This window comes from Acipenser ruthenus, chromosome 21 (assembly GCF_902713425.1).
Source record: "Acipenser ruthenus chromosome 21, fAciRut3.2 maternal haplotype, whole genome shotgun sequence".
In the NCBI taxonomy this organism is placed as follows: Eukaryota; Metazoa; Chordata; class Actinopteri; order Acipenseriformes; family Acipenseridae; genus Acipenser; species Acipenser ruthenus.
Window position 1 is genome coordinate 23,751,712 of NC_081209.1, and position 22,835 is coordinate 23,774,546.

The 22,835-nt window shown below is 36.9% G+C and overlaps 1 protein-coding gene across 1 annotated transcript; it reads right to left on the bottom strand.

The window, feature by feature from the left end:
- Positions 1-547: 547 nt before the first annotated feature.
- LOC117964292 (tropomodulin-3-like) lies at positions 548-22,425 on the bottom strand. Its single transcript, XM_058995149.1, has 10 exons — positions 22,261-22,425; positions 15,584-15,785; positions 14,711-14,867; positions 7,738-7,860; positions 6,967-7,050; positions 6,453-6,586; positions 5,929-6,036; positions 5,483-5,626; positions 4,683-4,827; positions 548-3,048 (listed from the first exon to the last, which is right to left on the bottom strand). Exons 2-10 carry the CDS (start codon positions 15,707-15,709, stop codon positions 3,017-3,019), a joined length of 1,053 nt encoding a protein of 350 aa, XP_058851132.1. The 5' UTR covers positions 15,710-15,785; positions 22,261-22,425; the 3' UTR covers positions 548-3,016.
- Positions 22,426-22,835: the final 410 nt, after the last annotated feature.

A 22,835-nucleotide genomic window follows, 5' to 3' on the forward strand; every position in this document is an offset into this window, starting at 1 on the left:
TACAACAGATAGACTTACTCAGCTGTCTAATCTATCCATAGCATTAAAAGCAAAGAATTATGCCACATACTGTTTGCTTTTTGAAGTCAGGATTTTAGTTCTGCTGCTCCAGAACTTAAACCCACATAGGCATAATAGCTTTTTTTTTTCCATATCTTTAAACACTGAATCTTAAATTCAGAAAAAAAATAAAATCTTGCCAAGTATCAACTAGTCATCTCTTGCTCAAAATTATCTTCATGAATACTTGAAGCAGATCCCCCATGGCCTCTGCTACTTTATAGAAATGTCATCACCATGGTAGGACCGTCGACGCAACAGGATCAAAGTAACTAACGATATGTCCAACAGTTGTAGACTGGCAAGATATCAAAGAGTGCATTGTTTTCTTTAGTAGTCGCTTCTGATAAACCAGATCCTGGGATCTATACAATTGATCTACCTACATGTTCGTAATAAGAGATCTGTTCAGCAGCAGGTCCTTCTATGTCATATGTAGTCTAGAGAAATTCAGACTTCAATACAGATATTCCTATTAAATACAGAGTTCTCCGAAAGGATTCTTTATTTCCATATTGTATACCATTTCACATTTTATACAAACAAGTGTACCACAGTCTTGTATTGCACAAGACAAGAGATACAAATACAAATACGTCTTTTGAAAGCTGAAAGCAGAGCACAACGTCAGTACTGCATATTTAATAGAATTACATTCCTTTGGGGAAAAAAGTAAACTTTTTAGCTTTATAAAATCCCAAAGGCAGGCAGGCAGGCAGGCAGGCAGGCATCCAAGTTAAACACACAACGTAAAGAGGAAAGGTGAATTCCAGTTTTGCCTACAGGTAATACAGTACACAATGTTAATTTTTATAAACATGCTTTAACACGATACAAAATGTGGAGAATCACAAAGCGATATATAAAAACATGTATTGTTCAGCAGGTTTTACATTGTGACGTGCCATTAAATTGGTAAATACCAGCACAGAAAAGATTTTCCTCGTCTTCTGTTTAAAACCTGTGTGATAAATGTAAATGATCATTTCAGCAGTTTGTAACTTGTAGACATTTAGTACTATACCGAACTCTCTGTATGAATAGGGGGTGAAGGGACACATATATAATATAACCCTACAATAACACAGGTGATTATTCACAGGGTTAAAGGGAGGGCAACATTCCTTTTCCAAAAGGGTTTTTTTTTTTTTTATGTCCAATTTTAATATTGCAATTGGACACACAACAGTTTCAGATAATGAATATATTGACAAGGACATTTATATTTAAGATTACTATACTGTATACGTTCACAAACCAAAAGAGTGTTCAACAATGCAAACATTCCACAACATTTTTATTACAGACAGAATTACACGGGACTGATCCCAGCACCTTTCACATAGTTTGCTGTAAGCATGCAAATGTACTTGGTCTGTGCCATCCAGCTGGTCTTGCAGACAGCCACGCTGTGTTGCTTATACAATAAGGAAACATCCCTTTTTAAAATTAGAAAGCTTAAACAAGTGCCATACAAATTGGGTAATTACTCGAGTATGCAGAAATCTCCGAGGGCTGTTTCTGATAACTGGTCATGTTCTGGTATGGATCTGGTTATTGTTTTTATGCTTGTTTATTTATCAAACTAGTTATTAGCACGCTTCATTGTTTGCAGTTTCAGCATTTGCACATGACTAGATTGCTGACCAACTGCTGTACCCAAGCTCATTTGGCTTGGGAGTATAATTGCTACATATGATAAAGTTACTATGAGGTTTCTGAAGACTTAAAATATATAGAAATCTAAATTTGTATTTATTAGCAATCTTTGGCATGTTACCAAAAACAACCCATTTGCATTGAGTTAAAAAAAAAAAAAAAAAAGATAAAAATCAGCAGAAATTGTACAGATCTAGAAAACTGAAATATTTTGAAATTATGAAATTATTTAAGAGGGAGGTAAATTACTGGCAATGATAAGCATTCTGTTTCTACAGGACAAAGGAATACACTCTCAACAAGATGCTTGAGATGTACTATTTTGTTTAATTTCTATTATTGGAAAAATATTAAAATCAGGGCTCGAAAGACAAACTGCTTTGGCATTAATTTACAGATTATAATATAGCTTCCAAAGCTACTGCCACCATCAGTATCACCATAGCAATGATTCTGATACAAAGAGATACATAATGGCAAGGTGTGCCATTGAAACAATGCTGTGCAGTACTATTCAACCTGCTTGGTCCAGAATTGCATTATAGAACATGACAGTTCTCAGAACAGCTTTCCATAACTCAGTTACATGGTCATTCTTACAGCCAAGGTCATGCAAAACGAGTGCCTGTGACACAGCCTGCACAAAAAGAAAGGCTTGCAAATCTACACAGTCAAACCTGTCAACTACAAGTACTAACAAAGGGAGTGCCTGATAATGACTTGGAATGAAAGACTTATTTTAAACAGGTATATATATAAAATAAACAGCATCCCCAACACAAAAATAATCCTAATAATCATATATATTATATATATATATATATATATATATATATATATATATATATATATATAAAAAAAAAAACAAGAAACATCCAATACCTTCAATCAGTTTTAACCGTTCTCTGTTGTGACGCGAAGCTGAATCGTCACTAGGGCACACTTCTCAGTTAAACAATGCTCTCAATATTTAGAAAATAAAAGTTGTGCAAATACCAAGACACTACTCTTGATGGTGTAGTTAAGCTGTCATGTTATCGTTTTACTCTATAAAAAACACTTGTGTGATAATTAAGAGGTTTTACGTTTTAAAAAACAAAATGGGTGCTATTCAAATGAATTACTAGACTAAACTACATTTACTGCTAAATTATTGGAGAAGGCTATTCCAGTCATTTCCCTTCTACCCAGATAGCTAAAGTTTGAGGATGCCTTGCCCTGGGTTTGGCACAAGACTGTTGAGCTGTAATTATTCCACATGATGCAACACAGCATTTGTCAGGCAAACACACCAGGTTTACACGTCGCCCTCCACTCGTCTTCTGCGAACTGCACAAAAAAAAAAACACAAAAAAATATTGGTTTATATAAGTTGTATGCTTAACTTGATTAGAAATGCAGGAGAAACATTTGTGTGAGGAAGGTTATGTAAATGATGGGACTTATTTGTACACTGCGTTTACTTTCAAATCAATGTTCAGTGAATGTTTTTGAATATAAAATTACAAAGACAACCCCACTTGTTATGGCTGATATGAAACACTATGAGGTTTAATAAGATTTAAAACATACCAGTGTATGGTATTCATCTACAGTTTTAAAAAATGAAATTCAGATTCAAACAGTCAAGCTCAGACTAGGGTGTAATGGCCATTACCATCAGAATTACTGTACCAAAAAAAACCAAAAAAACAATAATAAATCAGTGTATAGCATTGCTTGCGATTTCAGGTTTTTACTAGAAGCTTCAGTAGTTAGCATGAGACCTGTAGGATATGTCTAAGCTCAGGTATAAAGTCTAAAATGTGTTATTGCTGTGCAATGGTAACAAGTCTCATCTGTTACATCATTTCCTATTGAACCTTGCTTATCTGAATAGTGTGTGTCACCAGGTAAGTGGATAGATGCAGTCTTACAAGTCTACAAGTTTCAAAGAAAACACACTCCTAAAGGTTAGACATTTGCCGTACAAACAGCAAACACATGGTGTGTTATTGGGTTTCTAGTGCATGCAAATAAACACAAATCGTGAGAACGCAATAAAACCAGAGGGTTAATGAAACATGCTCAGAAGCACAACACAAAAGGAAGATGCATAATCCAAGATCTTAGACCTTGGAAATTAGCTTCGCAGTTTTGACTACCCAACATGGCACGCCTAATGCCATGTTTGTGTCCTGTAGCGTCAAGGCTGAACAGGTGGAAAAGGTTCTGTACAATTACATACTCGAACACTCCAGACTGAAGAAAGGAAAGAAAAGATTAAAACAGAGCAGTCAAAAGAAAGATCTAAAATAATAATAATAATAATAATAATAATAATAATAATAATAATAATAATAATAATAATAATAAAGTGGGAAACATGAAAAAAGAAAAACATACATAATGCAAACTGAAGTATTATAATGTACAGGGCAAAACGTTTATGGAATACAGAAAGCATGGAACTGTACTGTAGGACTTTGGGAGAGTTTAGGAGTTCTGAGCCTTTCCAAAATAGTGTAGATCACTGCACTGCTGCAAGGAAATTGACATACGGTAACAGCACTACAGTATGTCCAACATTGTGATAATTGTGCATCACTCAAAAGAACTTCCTGATATTTTAAATGAAAAAAAATAATAAATTAAAAAAACTTACCGTAGCGTCAAACTCAGCAACAATAAAATACAATAAATTATGAAGCAGTAAATATGCTTAGATCAGCTAACAAAAGTGAAGATTATATTATATTATAGCAGTTGTTATCACTGTTTGAATATATGCAGCCAGGTGTTGTCAGGCTTCAATGATTCATAGGTTGCCGTTTGATAAGGATCAAAGAGGAAACATTCCACTGGACTGCACATAACATTAAAACTCCCACACTCTACATACAGTCATTGCACTGGAGCTGGCTGTACCTGTGCAGAATAACACATCTCAGGAAACATCTGGGATTCTGGCTCGGTGCTCTTACCTAGATCATTGTTCTTTGTGATTGCTGCTGCAGCTCTTGCTCTCGGTCCCTGCTGTGTGAAGTGGTATCCAAATTTCAGAACACCTGTGTTCTCTTCCAGCATCTTGGCTATTTGCATTTCCACTGTAGCACCCAGCTGCTGCCTCTGTTTTGGGATGACATCGTCATTTATGTGGAATGCAGTTTTTTGGCGTAGGAGTCAAGTGGAAAAGTACGCAGAGCAGCTTTGAAAATGTTCTTACTGTACATGACAATAATCCAAAAGGTGTGGCTTATTGTCAAGCGAGAAATTATGCAAACTGAATCATAAATGGGTTGTCTCCAACGATCTTCCCCTATCCTTGTTATGGACCAAATTAAGTATAGTGCTTTGGAGGACAGACAGTTTGTATATGACAGTGAAGAAATCTATTGCTGCCTTGTTATCAGGCAGTAGAGATGTCAGAATTTACATGTTACATTAAATCATTAGCCACCTTCACGCCATTGCTAAGAAATAAATAATAATAATAATAATTAATAGACCTTTTGAACTGCATAATGGACAGGCTCAATGCTTTGCCTAATGTCCGTTTTGAATCAATACACAGCAACTGCCACTTTTCTCCAACACGGAATCCTAAAAAGCCGCCTCAATTACAAACGTTTTTAGTCTTTCTTAATCCATACATAGATAGAACATTTGGAATTAACCCTCAGCCTGCAGCTAAATCACAACATAATTTGACCATAGACTGAAAAAATACTGCTGCTTATGAAAGTATGCAAAACTGATTCAGCAATAAAAGGTGTTTTCTTACTTGGTTATCAATCTTCATCTCGGACAGCGTGTCATTCTCTTTCATGGCATGGACTATAGCCTGGATACCAACTCCAGTAATGAAGTTGGATTCCAGATTAAGACTCTTTAGTGTCTTGTTTTCTCTTAGCATGTCTGCAAAAGCCTTTGAGAGAGAGAGAGAGAGAGAGAGAGAGAGAGAGAGAGAGAGAGAGAGAGAGAGAGAGAGAGAGAGAGAGAGAGAGAGAGAAATGCTAGTATAACACGCAAAAATATCTCCTATAAAAAAGGACAAAATACAACAATGCAAAATAAGAGACATTTAGTAAAAAAATAAATAAAAGTTAACTACTTCCGAGCGATTGAAAATAAAAACAAGAAATCTTTTAAGCCACTTTAGTTCTTAGTATACCTAGCAATTAAAAAACCACACAAACACAGGAATAAATATATATTTTAAACACTTACAGCAGCTACAGGGTCATTGCTTCGAGTTGCTGCCAGGCTGAATTTCTTTACATGTGTATTCTTTTCCATGGCCTTTGCAAAATCTTTCAATGTTGGAATGGGAATGTTCTAAAATACATAACAAGATTACATTTATATCACAAAAGCCAAACATTAGGAAAATGCAATCTTAATGCATTACTCGCTTTTGGGACACATTCAAAGCAATACATTCACAGAACAGCAATACGTTTTCAAGCATGCTAATGCTTTATTTATAATCCTTGGTGCATGACTTAACATTTAAATGAGGCAATTAGCCTGACTTTGTTTACATGTTTGAACTGACTGCAACCTGTTCTGCAGATTAGCACTTTTTTTTTTCTCCACATAGAACTCTCTGAAATCCTTTAACAGATTTAATAATCATGTCTCAATGAGAACCAAAATCATAGATGCTACAACACTGTGCTCTGTTTGGTTCAGACCTCCTCCACCCTGCCTCCTCAGTCATTATATAAATGGGAAATGTTGCACAAGCATACCTTTATGTTGTTTAAATTGACTTCCACCAGCGCAGGGTCATTTCCCTTTATCCTCTGCAAAGTCTCTTCAACATTGGTAGGATTAGGTGGCTCATCGAAAACAGGTCTGATTTGTTCACCTTTGACCACACCGGCTAAGGAATTATTAGAAAGAAAGAAAGAAAGAAAGAAAGAAAGAAAACACCATCAACATTGCCATTACTCCATATTAACTACATATGTGTTACTGAGAGTGGATATTATGGTACTCGGCATTATAAAATCAGGGACTCAAATACAACCACTTGTGTAGAGGTGCAAAAACGACGATTCCTGGTAAACTCTATTCCGTTACCATAAGGCAGGTTGAAACACTGGATTCTTTTAAGTATAAACTAAAAACATTTTAAAATGTGCTTTGATATAATTGGTTGTAACTGGAGTATATTGTATATTGAGCTGTTTAATGGGCACCAAATAAAATTGTAAAGTACACACTTGGCAGACAATGACACATTTACACACAAACACTTACTGCTGTAGCCTTCTTTGTTGGAATAACTGCCACTGCTGTCATAGCTGTGTGTACTGGTCACCAGCGTATGAACACCAAGAATAGCTTTTTAGAAAAAAAAAACAAAAAAAAAAGAAAGAATTCATGATTCTACTGAACAGGAATTCAATTTTACTTATAACACTGCTAAACATTCTTGATCCAGTTATAAAAGGTTACCATTCTAAATATACACAAGTAAATGCATTTTTAGAACGGTATGAAGTAATTAAACAAAAAGAGCAACACAGAAACACACATATTTTACAGTTCACCCCCAGGACACCAGTGTAAAGAAGCCTGATGGCTCAATGGGTTAGGAAGATGTAACACCAGTCTCATGGGAAAGGAGGAGAGACACGGTACAAAACTTTTACTAACAGGTCACACTTTAATGCAGTACTGCACAACCCATACTGCAGCTATTAGTTTTTATTAGGCTCTAGTGTTTAGCTGTGCTGAATGCGGGAACTGGGAGCAAAGACACAGTATTAAATTAAGAGCACCAGACAGACAAAGAGACAATGTACAGCAGGGATCTAGTGTCCTGGATTGTATTGTACTTTGTAAATTGCTTAAGGGTTTTAAACTTAAATTTCAAAGCCAACCTGTGCACTTCCAAACATACTGTATGTGTGTTGTGTTGTTTCGGCTTTATTAAAAGGCACATTCTGGGATTTGTTTGTTGAAATGTTAGACTAGCTGTTCCACTTCTCACAGAGGACACAATGCAGTGTCTGAGGGAAAAGTTACCTGCTAGGTCACAGAGTTCAGTATCAGTTGCACTTGAAAGTGCTTCTTCCAGTTCTGGATCAAGGGTGGTCACCTCCTCTTGTCGTGTTTCTATGGGCCTTTGTTTGGGAACCCATGCTTTGCCTGTAAAAACATCATTCAAATTAAGACTTTACAGTACTATTACAAAATAATCTCTTTATATATAAAGCTGTCCCTTTGACAAATACTAGTATATACACACACATACACACACACACACACACACACACACTGTATGACCTCTTAATTACAGGCCTCTAGATCAGATAATCCAAGCAGATGCACTACAAATCTGTTGAATTCTTAATTTGACCACATTCATTTCAGAACAAGGGTATAGGATATACACGTACAAGTGGTTGTGAAACACAGGTTAAATTATTTACAGCAACTGGAAAACGTTAACCTTGAGCCAAGGACACACTGCTTGCACAGAGTTTTACTTTTATTGTTTTAACCTTCCCTAGATGGACAACACACCACCATCGTAAGTAAGTTTAAATAGCATTACAGCAAAAAAGACATTTGTTGTTTGGTACTGGTAGAAATCTAACAGTCAATTAATGTATTAAAACAATGCTTAATGCTTTGTGTATTCGTTTTAAGAAGGTGGAAAACACCAATAAGGAAAAGGAGCAAATACACAAATCTACTTTTAAAAGGTGAGTAAAAGATAAGTTAAACATTCTAAACCAGTGGAGCCGGACACTGCTTAAAGTTTAGGTTATTCATTACAGCTGCTGTGGTTCTGTACTGGTAGCCACAGTTTGTTAAAGACTCACACTAAGGAAGGCTCGGAGAAACAAAGCATTCCAGAGACCCTCCTGAGAGACTCAAGGCTGCCTCTCGCTGCCTGAAAGATTACATCTGCAGCAGCACTCAATATTTCCAAGAAGAGCTGATTATAACCCATGCTCAATGACCCACTCAGCCTGTTAGATTTTCCACTGATAGCTCCAAAATGACAGAATCAAATTAAAATGTTTTGTGTGAACGTAAAACATCCCCAGGATGCAAGAGGACTTGCTGTAAATTGGTTTGTTAATAGTATGAGAATAAGTGTGTGATACAGTACGTACTGGCAGTAGAACAGTTCATTGCTATTGGACAACGACAGTTCTGGAACTGAGAAATCATAGAATACAGCTGTGTACCAAACATTAACATAATAACTCAAAGTGTACGGTCTCTATACCAAGAAAACCTCACTAAGGCAGCCATATTACAGTAGGCAAAATACGACGCAGTACGGACAGATTGTTTATATACCCAGATTACTTTCAATAATTAAAAAAAAAAAAAAAGTCCTCTAGATGCATGTACTGTAAACCTCTAGTTTTACTTGCAGTACATGTGCTCCTGTACAAACCGCACCTCCAATAACTTCCTGACAGGGGACAACAAAGCTCGCTCGCAGTCTCAGTTTAAAACAATTTGCTGCATTCCCCTTAAAGCGCCCCTCCTGGAAATCTTCTGAATCAGTTAATAATGAACTAATGGCATTATCATTCCCACACTTACAAGACGTTTAAGAAGATCTTCCCAAATATACATTAGTGAGACAAAAAGCTGATTTCCCTCAAACAAATAGCCTGGTTCCTTTATACGGAAATGCTAACTACTATCACACCTCGTGCAGTTTCCTCAGTGCAAATACAGTCAAAACTATTGGCTGGGAAAAGAATTCACTGCCTTCCTGAAGAATATGTTGCCAAAGTACAGTATAGCAAAAAACATTTAGAAAACACATCACATTTATGTTGCCATCAATTTGAAGACCGCCAAGAGATCTAGGCTAGGCCTATAAAAGAGCAAATAACGCGCACACACACTCACACACACACACACACACACACACACAGGTTTTGTCCTTTTTCTTAAGAAAAGCATATTTTTCTCATAAAAAAATTAATACATTTGAGAAGGTAGATAAATAAATAAATAATGGGACAAGCTCATTATTTTGATGTGGTCCAAATACGAGCCCACGCACGGATACACACAATTGGGCTAAATTCACAATTTTTAGAAATCCAGTCCACTCTCAATTATCCGTGGGTGGGTTTATCCGGGTTGTGGATTAACCGTGCTTTATTAGGTCAGAGACTCCATGCCATTGTGACTGAAAACATGTTGGCAAGTAAAATGCGTGCTTTTAACTATTCAAGAAAAAAACGTACAAGGATTGTGGGAAAACCTCCGATCTCCAGAGCAAGCCCTGCAGGCAAGGGTATGAAGACGAGTCAAGTCTAGTACTGGTGACAAATACAGGGCAGCTACCTGATCTACATTCATCTGTAAGCATTGTATACATTCATGATGTGCTGATCCCAATACCTGACAAACAGGATTGTTTATTTATTTATTACCTCTAAAAGATCAAAAAGGTAATAAAGGGGTTGGAAGAATGTGTTTGGACTGTAGTCAGTCACTGACTCAAATTATAGTTCTGCCAGTTAAACAGAGATCCTAATTCAGAACAGACACACAGTCCTGTTCAATTGTAACAGGCAGGGGCTGGGCAAACGCCAGCTGTACAAACAGATCAGATCCGGGTATTTTTAGAAACCTGGCCTATATCAGACATCACCCTAAAATCAGAAGCCTTACTAATAAACCATTGCCTTGTCTCTCAGATGGATCAGTATCATTTGCAAGAGTAGAGAGTTCCACAACACAGCCTTGCCTGTTTCACATAGATGGCAGGAGTCAGTGGCCAGTTTCCTTGGTAATGATAACAAGAGTTATTGTACTGGAAATCGCTCTCAGCCAACAACACAGCTGGGCTTCTGATTTAGAGTGGGAACTGGCAGGCACTGGTTGAAGACCTACTATTGCCCCTGCAAACTTACACTGTATTTTATTATTACATAAAATGGGGTTGACTAGGAAGTGTACAGTATGAAACAGATGACATGTGCATAAAAGAATCAAAAGATACTACCTGTATAAATAGTTACTGGTGCACACTAAACACTGCTTTTTTCACTTTATTCAGAGTTATGCTTTATATATTTAGCCTCTACTTTTGCTGTCTCCACTACAAAACATGAAGAAGTTGCCATGGAGCCTGACAGTACAAAGAAACTGTTACATAACCAGGTACACAACCAGTTACTATATTTTGAAGCCTTCTTTTGCAACAAACTTGGCTAGCATATGAAACCCTTGGAATGTGGTGGAGTCACCATGGGACCTTCTACTTCCCTATGGTCTCCAACCCAGCAATTAGATTTAATCAGTAGTTTTCCTGTGGGAGTTTGAAACATGCAAACCAAAACTAAGAAAACTGCAAATGAATTAGCATGTTACAGTACCATATTTTGCAATAGTTTAATGTATCATGGTTTTTCTGTGTCCTAGAAGATAAACTTTGCTCAGCATGGACAATTGTGTTCAACTGACACAAGGTCGAAAAATGTAGTGCTCCCTCAGATCCAGGACAGCTCTTAATGTACTGTATTTTTTTACATGTATTCGGGTACAAAAATCAGATGTTCGTATTCATTAGAAATGACAAAATACCTTGCACTTATTTACCACCTCACCAGAAACTGCACAACAGTTAAAAAAATGGCAAATGAAAAAGAGCTCTGTGTGATATGTGAGATTTATAAAACATTTTTAAAAAAAGACACACACACAGAATCAACGCAGCAGCTCTTGAGCCTCTATTTAAAAGTTTTAGACAGCAAAAAGTAAACAAACCAGATTATGTGCGCTTACGCATAGTGATCTCTATGGAACGCAATCTGTCAAAAATGCACTGTGCTTTAGAGCGTTCAGTTTTCGTTTGCTTGTTCAGCTACAAAATGGCACAAGTAAACCTCATGTTATTAATTTATGAAAACGTGTCTATGGCTACCGTTTACTGCGAAAGAAACGGCAATGGCAAGGAATGAAAAAAAGTAAAAAAGAAATAAAATGCGGCTATTTATTTCGGGAATAAACAAAACAACGTTTAACTTGAACTGCTATTTGGCGTCCTTTGTTTTGTAGTTAATTCACTGGGGTAAAGTAAGTCCTACACAACTTATTCTTTACTCCTGGGATATGTTTCTACTTTAACGTGTTACATAGATATTAACTTCTTTCTGTAAAATAAAGCCACACAAACAGGGGCCACGCCCCCTGCCTCTGCTGCTATGCTGTCTCTGCCTGCGTTCAGAGCAATATAATGGCTTTCATTACTTTTTGAAAACAAACGAATATCCAAACGAATATTTAAACTATGAGCGACACTTCGAACATGAAACTCCTGTGTTCGTCCCAGCACTAGTTACACTACAATAGGCAGAAACTAACATTGTATGGCATTGTTACCCTCTGACATGATTAATCCTCTGTTAGTGGTTAATATTTGGTACTGGATAAATTGCAGAAACCCCTAATACAGCTCTTACACCTCTTTAAATGTGACTAGACACAACAGTACCACTGTGTATATTCAATCAGTCCAAACTGTGGTTATTTTTATTATAAATTCTGCCTCAGTCACATGAAAAGTCAACTTGTCATGACTCATTGTTCTAGTTATATAACTGATGATCCTAGGTAATTCTCTTTGCTTGACACTGTAGATAGATTGCTCTGTTGTAAAGTTTGTCATCCTCTTACTCTATACTTAATGTATGCTAGTTCAATGTACAGCTTGACAATTACTTCTGTGAATTTTCATAACCAATTTACTACCCTATTAAAAGTCAAAATCCCAGAATTCCATCCCTTCTGGAGTATTTAACTCTTCCTCAAGTATGACCTCTTGAGTGTTTTATTAATGGCTTAGGAATTTATTTGGCTAGAGTACAACCTAATAAAAAACACATGTTTCTCTCAACACTACAGAATGCATTTAAAAGAAAAAAAGACTATATACACAAAAGTGCTTTGTTTGTGAGTACAATGTGTGGAACTTAAACTATCTATATTTTTTTGGTACTTAAACTTATTAGTTTTACAAACGTATCTGAAGATTCACATGTTCACTATGTGTTGGCTAAAAAGAACAGTATTTTACCACTACAATAGAACTGAAGAGTCTTGTACACTGAAATAAACCTCTTCTACTCTGTGGTCAGGTTAAAAATGCAAAACAAGCATGCCATGCCTTATTAAAATCAGCAAGCATGACACACCTTATTAAAATCAGCAAGCATGATACACCTTATTAAAATCAGCAAGCATGATACACCTTATTAAAATCAGGCAGTGCAGGACAGGATGATAATGGGAAAATGCACAAAAGGTATTCCTGCTGCAATAAACATGCATGGGCACATGCAGTTGCATAGAAACAATGAATTATGTTCACTAGTAGAGTTCGCAACAGTATTTGTAAAATTACTAATAATAAATCACAGTATATACTGTATTGCGTAATCTGTTTTGAAACAGTGGTTACCTTGGCCCTTTCGATCCACCCCAACCCCGCCACACCCACACACTGTTTACAGAATTGCTACTCTGAGCAATGTCGTAAGCAGGAAACACTCCCTGAAACACGCTTACATCCGCCCTTTTACTGAATCTACCCCGCCAGACTCAGCCCTTATCCTGATAATGCACTACAGAGCTGGATTATACTGCTTTCACTTTTGACCTTTAAACCAGGGTGTAAAATGAATTAATAAATAAATGAACAAACAAACAATAGCCTCCATTGTATTAGGAGTCCGAGTCTGTGGGATACCCATGAGAAATAATAGCTGTGCCAGCTTTATCAGAGCATGCCTCAACATCTGTTTCTTTGAGCAGAATAACAAGCAAAGCATTTTACTGACCTCTAATTGCTCACATTACACAGTAACGAGATAACAGTCCATCAGTCATAACTTTCTCTATTACTGTGCAAGAGCTTCAGTTTCCAAGTAATAAATCTCTTTTATCTGAGTTTAATCTATCAGTGTTACTTCAGACAAGGTAAAGATACAGGTCATAATAAATGACTACAGGAGTCCACTTTAAATAACTAGTTTAGAAAACCACTAGTCAAGCGTCGGAGTAGGACCAATGTACAAATGAATAAAAATGAAAACAACGTACAGCAGCAACATGTATTTAAATAGCCAACTCATCATTTTCTGACCAATAGCCCAATGACTGCTGAGATTACTGTGCATCCTATGTTGTAGCATAAAGTCAACTGTGTGTATAGTATAGTTGTTTTAACACATTGCATCTCCAAAGACCCGTCTCTCTACTTCCTGGATAACTCCCAAGTACATTCCTTAGCCTTCCAAATGTGATTTTCTCATGTCATTAACATGCATCCTCTGTAAATACAAAATTAGAGCTACCAGTATAAGTAAATCACAATACCCTACAGTGCATCCACTGTAGGTACATGCAAAAATGAAAGTTTGACAGACAGGTGGAGTGATCCCTCCACATACTCCCAGATTCTGATACTTCTGTTTGTTCTAACCAGGTTTTATCACAACTAAATAAGCGGTTCTCTATGTAAAAATACATGCATGCTTCCACTATACACCTGCCAAAAGGGGAAATGAATCCCTAGCGATCATTTCTATGGATACGAAAAAGTAGGGAAGGTACATCATTTTTAAAACTAACCGACTACATTTGATTTGTCAACAGAACAAGCAAATGTTATGTAACATTTCCATATATTTTCACTACTGAACAATCAGCAGAAGCGCTTTTAAACATGTAATCAGGAATCAATATACAGTATAGGGTTAGTCAAGCAACTTCAAAAATCATCCCATGTGATTATAATCTTCTTCAGCCCTCTAAGATCCTAATCCTTACATTATGCAGTGCACTTCTAAAGGCAGTTTAACGGAAGCAGATTAGAAAACTGGCAATGGCTACTAATGATTCTGGTTTTATCTGCAGTTGTCACAGATATAATTCTATGAAACTCCTCCCCCACAAGCAGACAGGCACAAACAGAAAGCTGTTCTCCAAGGGATCGTGCAGGCAGCAGTACCTTTCCTCTCGCCAGTGAAAGTCAATGTATCTTCCCTGTCTTTGTATTCCAAGGCTTCTTTCTCAAGGAAGGCAAGCAACTGTTCCCGGTTAAAGGGACCAGTGTCTGGCTTAACCGTCTGGTCCTTCTGACGGAGGCCAGCTGGCAAAAGTGCATTCTGAAATTAAAAATTACATTTGTAATTATTTAAATGTATCAATATATTTTTAGGATTAAGGCAGTAGACTTTGGCAGCCGGACTGTTAAAACTGTGTAATCTAAATAAGCTAAAAAATATATATACAATTTTAGTTTTTTTAATTGCTCACAGAAAATTTCCTAGAGGTATAAACCAGAGGCTGTAGATATCATCCTCCCCTGTCCCCCTGCCCCACTGTCATGAAACGCAACGCAATTTCTGAAGCAACTAATTGCAGGTGACATTTTCAAGGACAAACATTTGATTGAGTTTTCAAAAAGTTAAAAGATGAAGAAGTTTCTGCAGGTCCTGCAAGCTCAGCTGGTTATTGTATAGATTCTTGTCAGGTAGAGCTCATGCAAGGCCCATTTCAACCAATCATCAATCATTACTGATAAAATCTCAACTACTGCAACAGTTAAGCTTTTAAACCAGTAATTACCTACAGCAGTGATGGCCAAAGTTGGCTCTTCCAGTCCTGTTTTTTTTTTCCCCCCAACACTGTTCTAAATTATTTAATTGAACCAATTCAATCTCCACCCAGACCCTGAAGTAGTTACTTATATCATTTTACCTGTTAACCCTGGTGTGGAAAGGACCACAGTGAGTGTACCCATCTGATCTACAGCATAGACATTCATAGTTATATATTACATTCTACAATCTTTTCTCTTTTCGCCCCTCTTTACACTCACCTCTGGGTCAAGATCCTCGAGAGCGGCTTCCAGTTGTTTCAGTTCTTCCGCTGATAACTTGTTGAGAATTTCATCCTCATCAATATCCTTGTACTTTTCCAAGTCCTTTTTGAACGGCAGAGCCATGACTGCAGTGACTGTCGGCTAAACAATTATTATTAAACCTTGTCGCCGTCAACGTGACCAGCCAGGTTCAGATTTCCTGTTGAAAGGAGCAAAGGCAAGAAAACCATTAACAAATGATGAAATAAAACTAGTCAGACACACTCCAAACATCATCCACTGTACAACAGAACTCTTACTGTGTATTCTATGAAATAATGCTAAATGACTTTCTATATGAAAGGTTTGGGGACTTGCATACACTGCATCACGTACCGGTACACTAGTTAGTTACTCCCCCCCCCAATCAGAGGTTACCACTTCAGAAGAAAATCAACTGGAATAACAGTGAAGAATAGAAGACTTTATATCCCAACCACTGACACAGCAAGGGTTCATGTATTACTGTACACGCAGATACAAACCATCAATAATGTCAAACTTACAATTACATTGATTGTCAGTTTTTGTCAGTTGTATTGGGTTTGATTGAAAAACAAAACCAAAAAAAAAAACCCAGCACTTCTGTCTCTTGGTAAACTTTCACTGTGTCAGAACATAATTAAGCACCAGCATTGAGTGGCTACAAAAAGTACAACTGAAGCTCAATGTAAATTGTTTATGTGCAGCCTAACATTTTTATTTAAAAATTGAACTTTGTAACGAAAACATGCGTGTTTTAACATGAATTCCCAAGCAGAATAGTTTATAAAAGCCTCCTTCTTTTAGCCCCAGACACTGTAGCAGTGTTTCCAACTGGTCTCCTGAAGCTTCAGGCTCTTCCCAGTTTATGATCATTGTATAATTTAACTCTCCCTCCAGGGAGTTTGGCTCTAATTCCTAAAATGTGACAATAACAGTACTGTGTGTCAGCTGCTCTAATATGCTGTACAGCCCACTGCAAGGGCTAAATAACACTTTTATACTCTATTTTACCCACATCTTGTTTAATGAATCAACCAGATTGAATCAGTGATACTATATGCAGGCATGAATTATGCAAGTATTTTATGGTATGACAACTTGGCTTATACATCAATTATTACCACAATCATACACAATTCAGTCCACACCTTTCATTGGATGACATTAAAAGCAGAATGCCCACTTGTACTGCATATTTCATTTATAAATGCCTTTTCCAGAACATGAAACGAAAAAAGATCCAAACAAACACCTGGCGTCGACTCTGCAGTTTACAGGTAAATGGCAGGGAAGGTTATTTGTCCAAACCTCACACTGCTCTGATAAATTACTACCATATGTTAGGAACATAGCTTTTGGATGCTCTACCGTAAACCGCACCAAATAGGAAAGAAATAAAATAATTCAAGACATACTAACCCAAACTTCAAATGGCTTGCCACAAATGCTTTCCATAAAAGTGTCTCTACATGAATGCAATTGAGGAGTGTAAGAGCTTACTTTATCCTTTTTTTAGGTACTCGCAATTCAAAGTAAATGGCCACAATTAAAGTACAGCAAATCCAGCCCTTTATCTGAAAGCTTCTGCTGAGGTCTTGCACCCCATGAATACTTTCAATAGAAAATCTTTGGCAGTACTGAGGGGCCCGATAGCAGGAAGGAGCCGTAAAATAAATGCAAAACATATGGTGAAACAGCAAAAATATACAGCACCTGGGAAAAAGTCTTGTGACACCCCTGCAGTTTGTGGTACTTTGGGGTTGAACATTTATTGTCAGTTTAACTCAGACAGCTTGTTTACTAAATATCTCTGGACCCCTGATGAGATATCCCAATGATATTAATAAGCTAGAGGTTTAGTGGTACCCCAAAATGTGATCCATTAACTGAGTATGACAAGCAAGTGGGAGTTGGACTTTTAACAGCTTTTATCCCACTCAGACCCCTTGTTTACTAAACATCTTGGTAGCCTTGTCTATTTATTATTGTATTTTAGTACAATATTGGAAAAAAGGCGTAAGGGTTTGCATGCAAAGCAGTCTACAAACATCTCTCAGGGAGATGCTGTTTACAGTATTTGTTTCAAAGCATTTGATGGTTGACAGCAAAAATAAATGTCTTTGGCTTCACTGTAATAAACATTAGGCCATTACAAATGTCAATAATGTGGAGGAGCCAAGGCAGCGCAAGACCACGCAATGCTTAGATACAGTAGCTTAAAAACAATGGATTAGGCTAATCTATTTAAATAAACATAATGCTCTTACAAATAAATGAATAAATGTCAGTTTAATCAAACAAATGACATTTGTAATACCTTTATAATCCTATGGATCCGTACAGCCAAGACGAGTTCTTCCCTACTTTACTACAATTGCCTTTAAGTTGTTTTTAAAGTTTATATATAAAAAACGTTTAACTGTTCCTGGTGCACGCTGTGGCTGATGACTTTAGAATTTTAAAATGTGTTTCCACTGACCAAACCTGCACTGCTGTTGCCTTAGTGATTGTCCTCCCCAGGTGAGAATGATTTTAGCAGAACGGTCAGAGCTTAAACTGGAAAAAAAGGATCATACAGTAGTTTGGGCTGGAGGGTAAAAGATCTTAAACTCCTGACCCCTATATGTTCCCTCTTCGAGCATGTGTTTCTACTTAAATATTTAGGTCGGGGACTTCCTGCAGGTGGAAATTATTATTTTTTTTTTTTATCCTGGGACCAACAAGACCAAATCTGAGTGAGTCTGAAAACACTGGTCAGTGGAAACAGACTGTAGCGACACAGTTAGGTGTTTAGGGCAGTGATACTTTGAGTCCAACCAAGTGCTTGACTAGCCATTCTTTAACCTCCTTCACTACAGGCCACATTCCATTATAAGTTAGTGGCATGAAAGTATTACAGTAGTTACAGTAAGTGCTGCTGTAAGTGCCCTTACTGTAACTACAGTACTATCATTATTTATTTCAAACATCATTCTATTAATTGAAGCCTGCCAGGCATTAGTCCTTAAACCTCCAGCCATTTCTTGCCGAACTGTGGCACACCAAACTATTTTTCAATTCTCTGCAATTGTTTTTTGTTGTATTTTTTTCCCCCCTGTTAACAAAATGTAAGAAATATATATGATTGTTATAGTTTTATGTTTTACTTCAGTTTTTCACTTGAATGTGTTGCAGTCCAGTATAAAATTCATATCCCCAGAGGTTCTCACAGCTAATGGTATTCAGTTCATGAACATATAAGAGTAGATCTTATTGTAACTTTGTTTTTCTAAAAAAAAAAAAGGCTGTTGTTGTTACCCTTCCAAGCAAAGATGTATTCCAAATGCCTAGTGAAGGATTGAGCTGTCCTCCTGTCAGCTATCCAGCGGCGCCCACTCATCTGTAACCCTAGTGTTTATTAGGACTTGCAGTCAGGAAATACTTTGCTATTCTCTATGCACTCTTAAATCTACAGCCTGTACATCAGATTACTGTGGAGAAAATGTTTGTCAGATCTTCATTTTCTGCTTGAGCATTGGTTTCTGTAAAATAAAAATCAATGTGTCTGTGTTTTTAGATTTATGAAAGACGGTTAAACATCCTAAATGATCATCAATGATTTATTTATTTAAAAAATAAAACAGTGATAAATATTTACAAGAGGTTAGGCTAATCATAACGCAACATACAGCACAGTACATCCTTTATAAATACTAAGAGAAACTTAAGAAATTAATTCTAGTTTGCCTGTAGGGGTTCCTTTCTCTCCGACAGTGTGAAATGAAAAATAAAAGAACCCTGTCACAGAAACACAGCAGTTCATGGTAGTTCCAACGTGACTCTTAATTAAAAGTCTGAACAACATACTGTTTTGGGAAGCAACACAAGTATGAAGCCAGCCTTTAAAATGCCTTGGATTTCACAAGGCGTGAAAGTCAGGTCTCCCTTTCTCCTGTGACAGCACCACATAACTCACTGACTCCAGACTCTGAAAGGGTTGTTAGCACCATTGCAGAAAGCACCTCTGCTCTGTTGCATAGTACACACACAGAAAGACCATCAGCAAACCAAGAGAAGAAGGGCAATTAAACAGCCAGTTATTAAAACTTAAAAATCGAATGGCAAAGATTGCAGAAAAAATATACCTTATTCCCCTTTCATTCCCAGAAGGAATGTCAGAACATAACATTATTATTATTATTATTATTTATTTCTTAGCAGACATCCTTATCCAGGGCGACTTACAATTGTTACAAGATATCACATGCAATTACCCATTTATACAGTTGGGTTTTTGCTGGAGCAATCTAGGCAAAGTACCTTACTCAAGGGTACAGCAGCAGTGTCCTCCACCTGGGATTGAACCCACGACCCTCCAGTCATGAGTCCAGAGCCCTAACCTCTACTCCACAATGCTGCATCCTCAAAACTAATGGCACCGAGGTGGGTGTTTAAGGATCACTTCACTTTGTTACTTGTGTTAAGAGGCTCTGTAAACATTAGTGTAAATTATCGGAAGAGGGGGGAAGTCATTTTTAGGAGAGCCTTATTCACCTCCTTTGCATATAAATTATTCAAGGCCCTAGGGTCTGCCAGCTTCGGTGTATCTGAATGCTGGCATTAATCAGAAACACAGAAGGCAGAGAAACTGTTCCAGCTGCTTCATACCAGTAATCCTGGGCTTTCCCAGACTGGGGCTTTATTAAGCTATACTGCAGTACTGGCTCTGGACTATCATGATAGAATAGCAATTTAAAGAATAATTGAGTGCTTTACCACTTTGACAAATGTTCGATGAGTAAAGCAGCACCACCTCAACATGTCTGTTGCTTAAAAATCATGGAGAGCCTAAGAAAAGAGTGCGGCTGGGTGAAACGGGGTTGTGAACTATGAATTCAATTGTAGGTGAATATTGTGCCACAACTGAAAAGTGAAAGGGTGCCATGTACACAATTTTATTTCCTACATTATTTTTACCCTTATTCTCAAAACTTTAAAAACTATTTTTTATGTTTAAAGACTGTTTAAGAAATGTTTATGTAAAAAAAAGTTACATTTAAACAAATCAAAACAGGCTTTCAATAAAAACATTCCTTGAAGAGGACAGATTTTCTCAAAATACTGTCTACATTAGTTAATATTTAACATGCTTAATAGCACTTTCAGAGCTCTCATTGTTGCATATCAGACAGTTTCACAGGAATCTAAAACAATTAAGTTGCTAAATCACTATATTTACTTAGATAAAGTCATGATGCCAAACTTTTCATGACATTCCAATGCACACAAATACTACTCTGTTGTGTCACCATGTAAGAATTTCAGTAAGACAGGAAGATGGTTTAATTCTAAATACTGCAGCACTTGACTAAATACTGTACAATATAAAAAAAAATGTAGGATGGACACTGCAACCTTAAATTGCCCAGGTCCCTTCAGCTACAATTACAATCCTTTGCATTCAACTTGAAGGGTATTCTGAAACAATCTCTCCGATACAGTACACACGTTCTAAGGAATTTAAAAAGGCTTCATCACATCATTAATAAGGTCGTTTCTCTTTTTTAAGCCACAGAACAGTATCCAAATGTATCCAATTAAAAAAAAAAAGCTGGATGTGGTTAGTATTTTCAGCTTCATTCCGCTCACCCAGTGGATTTGCTGACTAACACAGTGTAAACAAAGAGGGTTACTTTATAACATGTTCACACCATGGCAACTACTGCCCTTGGTGTACTGCAAACGCACCTCTTATTAGAAAATAAAAGCAATGTTACAGCATTTAGTCTGACTTCTCCCATGTCAAATATTAAAACACTGCAGTACCATTGTACACATCTCTAAAAGCCCAATAATGTACAGTACAGTTAATTGACTATATCCAGATTTCTTAATCTTTACCACCATTAATATTTAATTTTTTTTTTAAAAAAACGGTATAATAATGGTTGTTGCACTGTCTGGCTGCAGATGCTTGGTTTATCAACAGACATGCACTATGTATATATAACAAAAAAAACGCTAACCACACCTGCAAAGATTAAGCATGACGCGCTAAAATAACCCATTTTACTACAAGCATTGAACATGTACGATTTTGTATTATTATTATTATTATTATTATTATTATTATTATTATTATTATTATTTTAAATATACCACAGGATATAAAAACACTGCTTTAGACACCAGCCTACACATTTTAGCGTGTTGCTAGTAAGAGAACATATCTGCATTTCGTGTCACAACAAGTGTGTTTAGACTTCTGGTGATGATGAAACACCACCGATAAAATCACTCCCACTAACTCTGTACAGAAAGTGATGTCATATAGCAAGATGAGAGTGACTCGAATCAACTCCCTGCTTTTTCAGGCTGCCCTTACTGTCTCGTCGTTCTCTTTCTCCGTCGATAAGACCGCGAAGTAAAGTAGCACACAGATGGTGTAAAGCCTTTCTATAAAATAGTAGTGGTCGATTTATTAACAGAAATAAGTATTTCTTTACTGCTCCAATATTTCTCGGTATCTCTGCAATCTAGTCTACTGTACTGTAATACTACTAGTACTGCCTACACCTTATGCAGCCAGCACAGCAGTGTGTAAAAAAAATGCTTGATTTGTCTTCCAAAAAACACCCGTTTTCCCAAATTACACCAAATGCGCTACTCACCGACAGTGCAGTGTGCTGAGGTTGTTATGCTACAGTGATAGGAATTGTTCTTGGAACACAAGCCCTGTGTATTTGTATTAAGCGATGTCAAATTACTTCCTAATGACGAGCTTCAGTCCCTTCCTCACCTCAAGGGCGGTAACACAGGAAGACCAAAAAAAAAAAAAAAGGACGCACTACCGTATCATATAGCGGATAATCTGATGACAAAATACACCAATGAACGAACAGGGGCCGACCCCATTTATAGTTTTAGACCAATCATATTTTACAAAAACTTGAAATACAGGCGTAAAGCAGTTTGGTAACACGTTCCCTATTACAAGGGCGTCTGGGACTTTCAGTTTTTATAAATAAAGTAGGCGGATTAAGTTGTGTTCGAGTTACAACGCCTACAAGCCATTGTTTCGGGGATTGCTATAGTAACTTATTTTGGTCTGTTAGGAAGTATATTGCAGCAGCACACCAAAAGGACTTTGTAATGCCTCTACTTGTAAAATGTTCCAAATTGACATGTTTTATCATTTCAAAGTGTATTAACTTAGTAGAAACATAGACGAGTCTTTACATGCCTT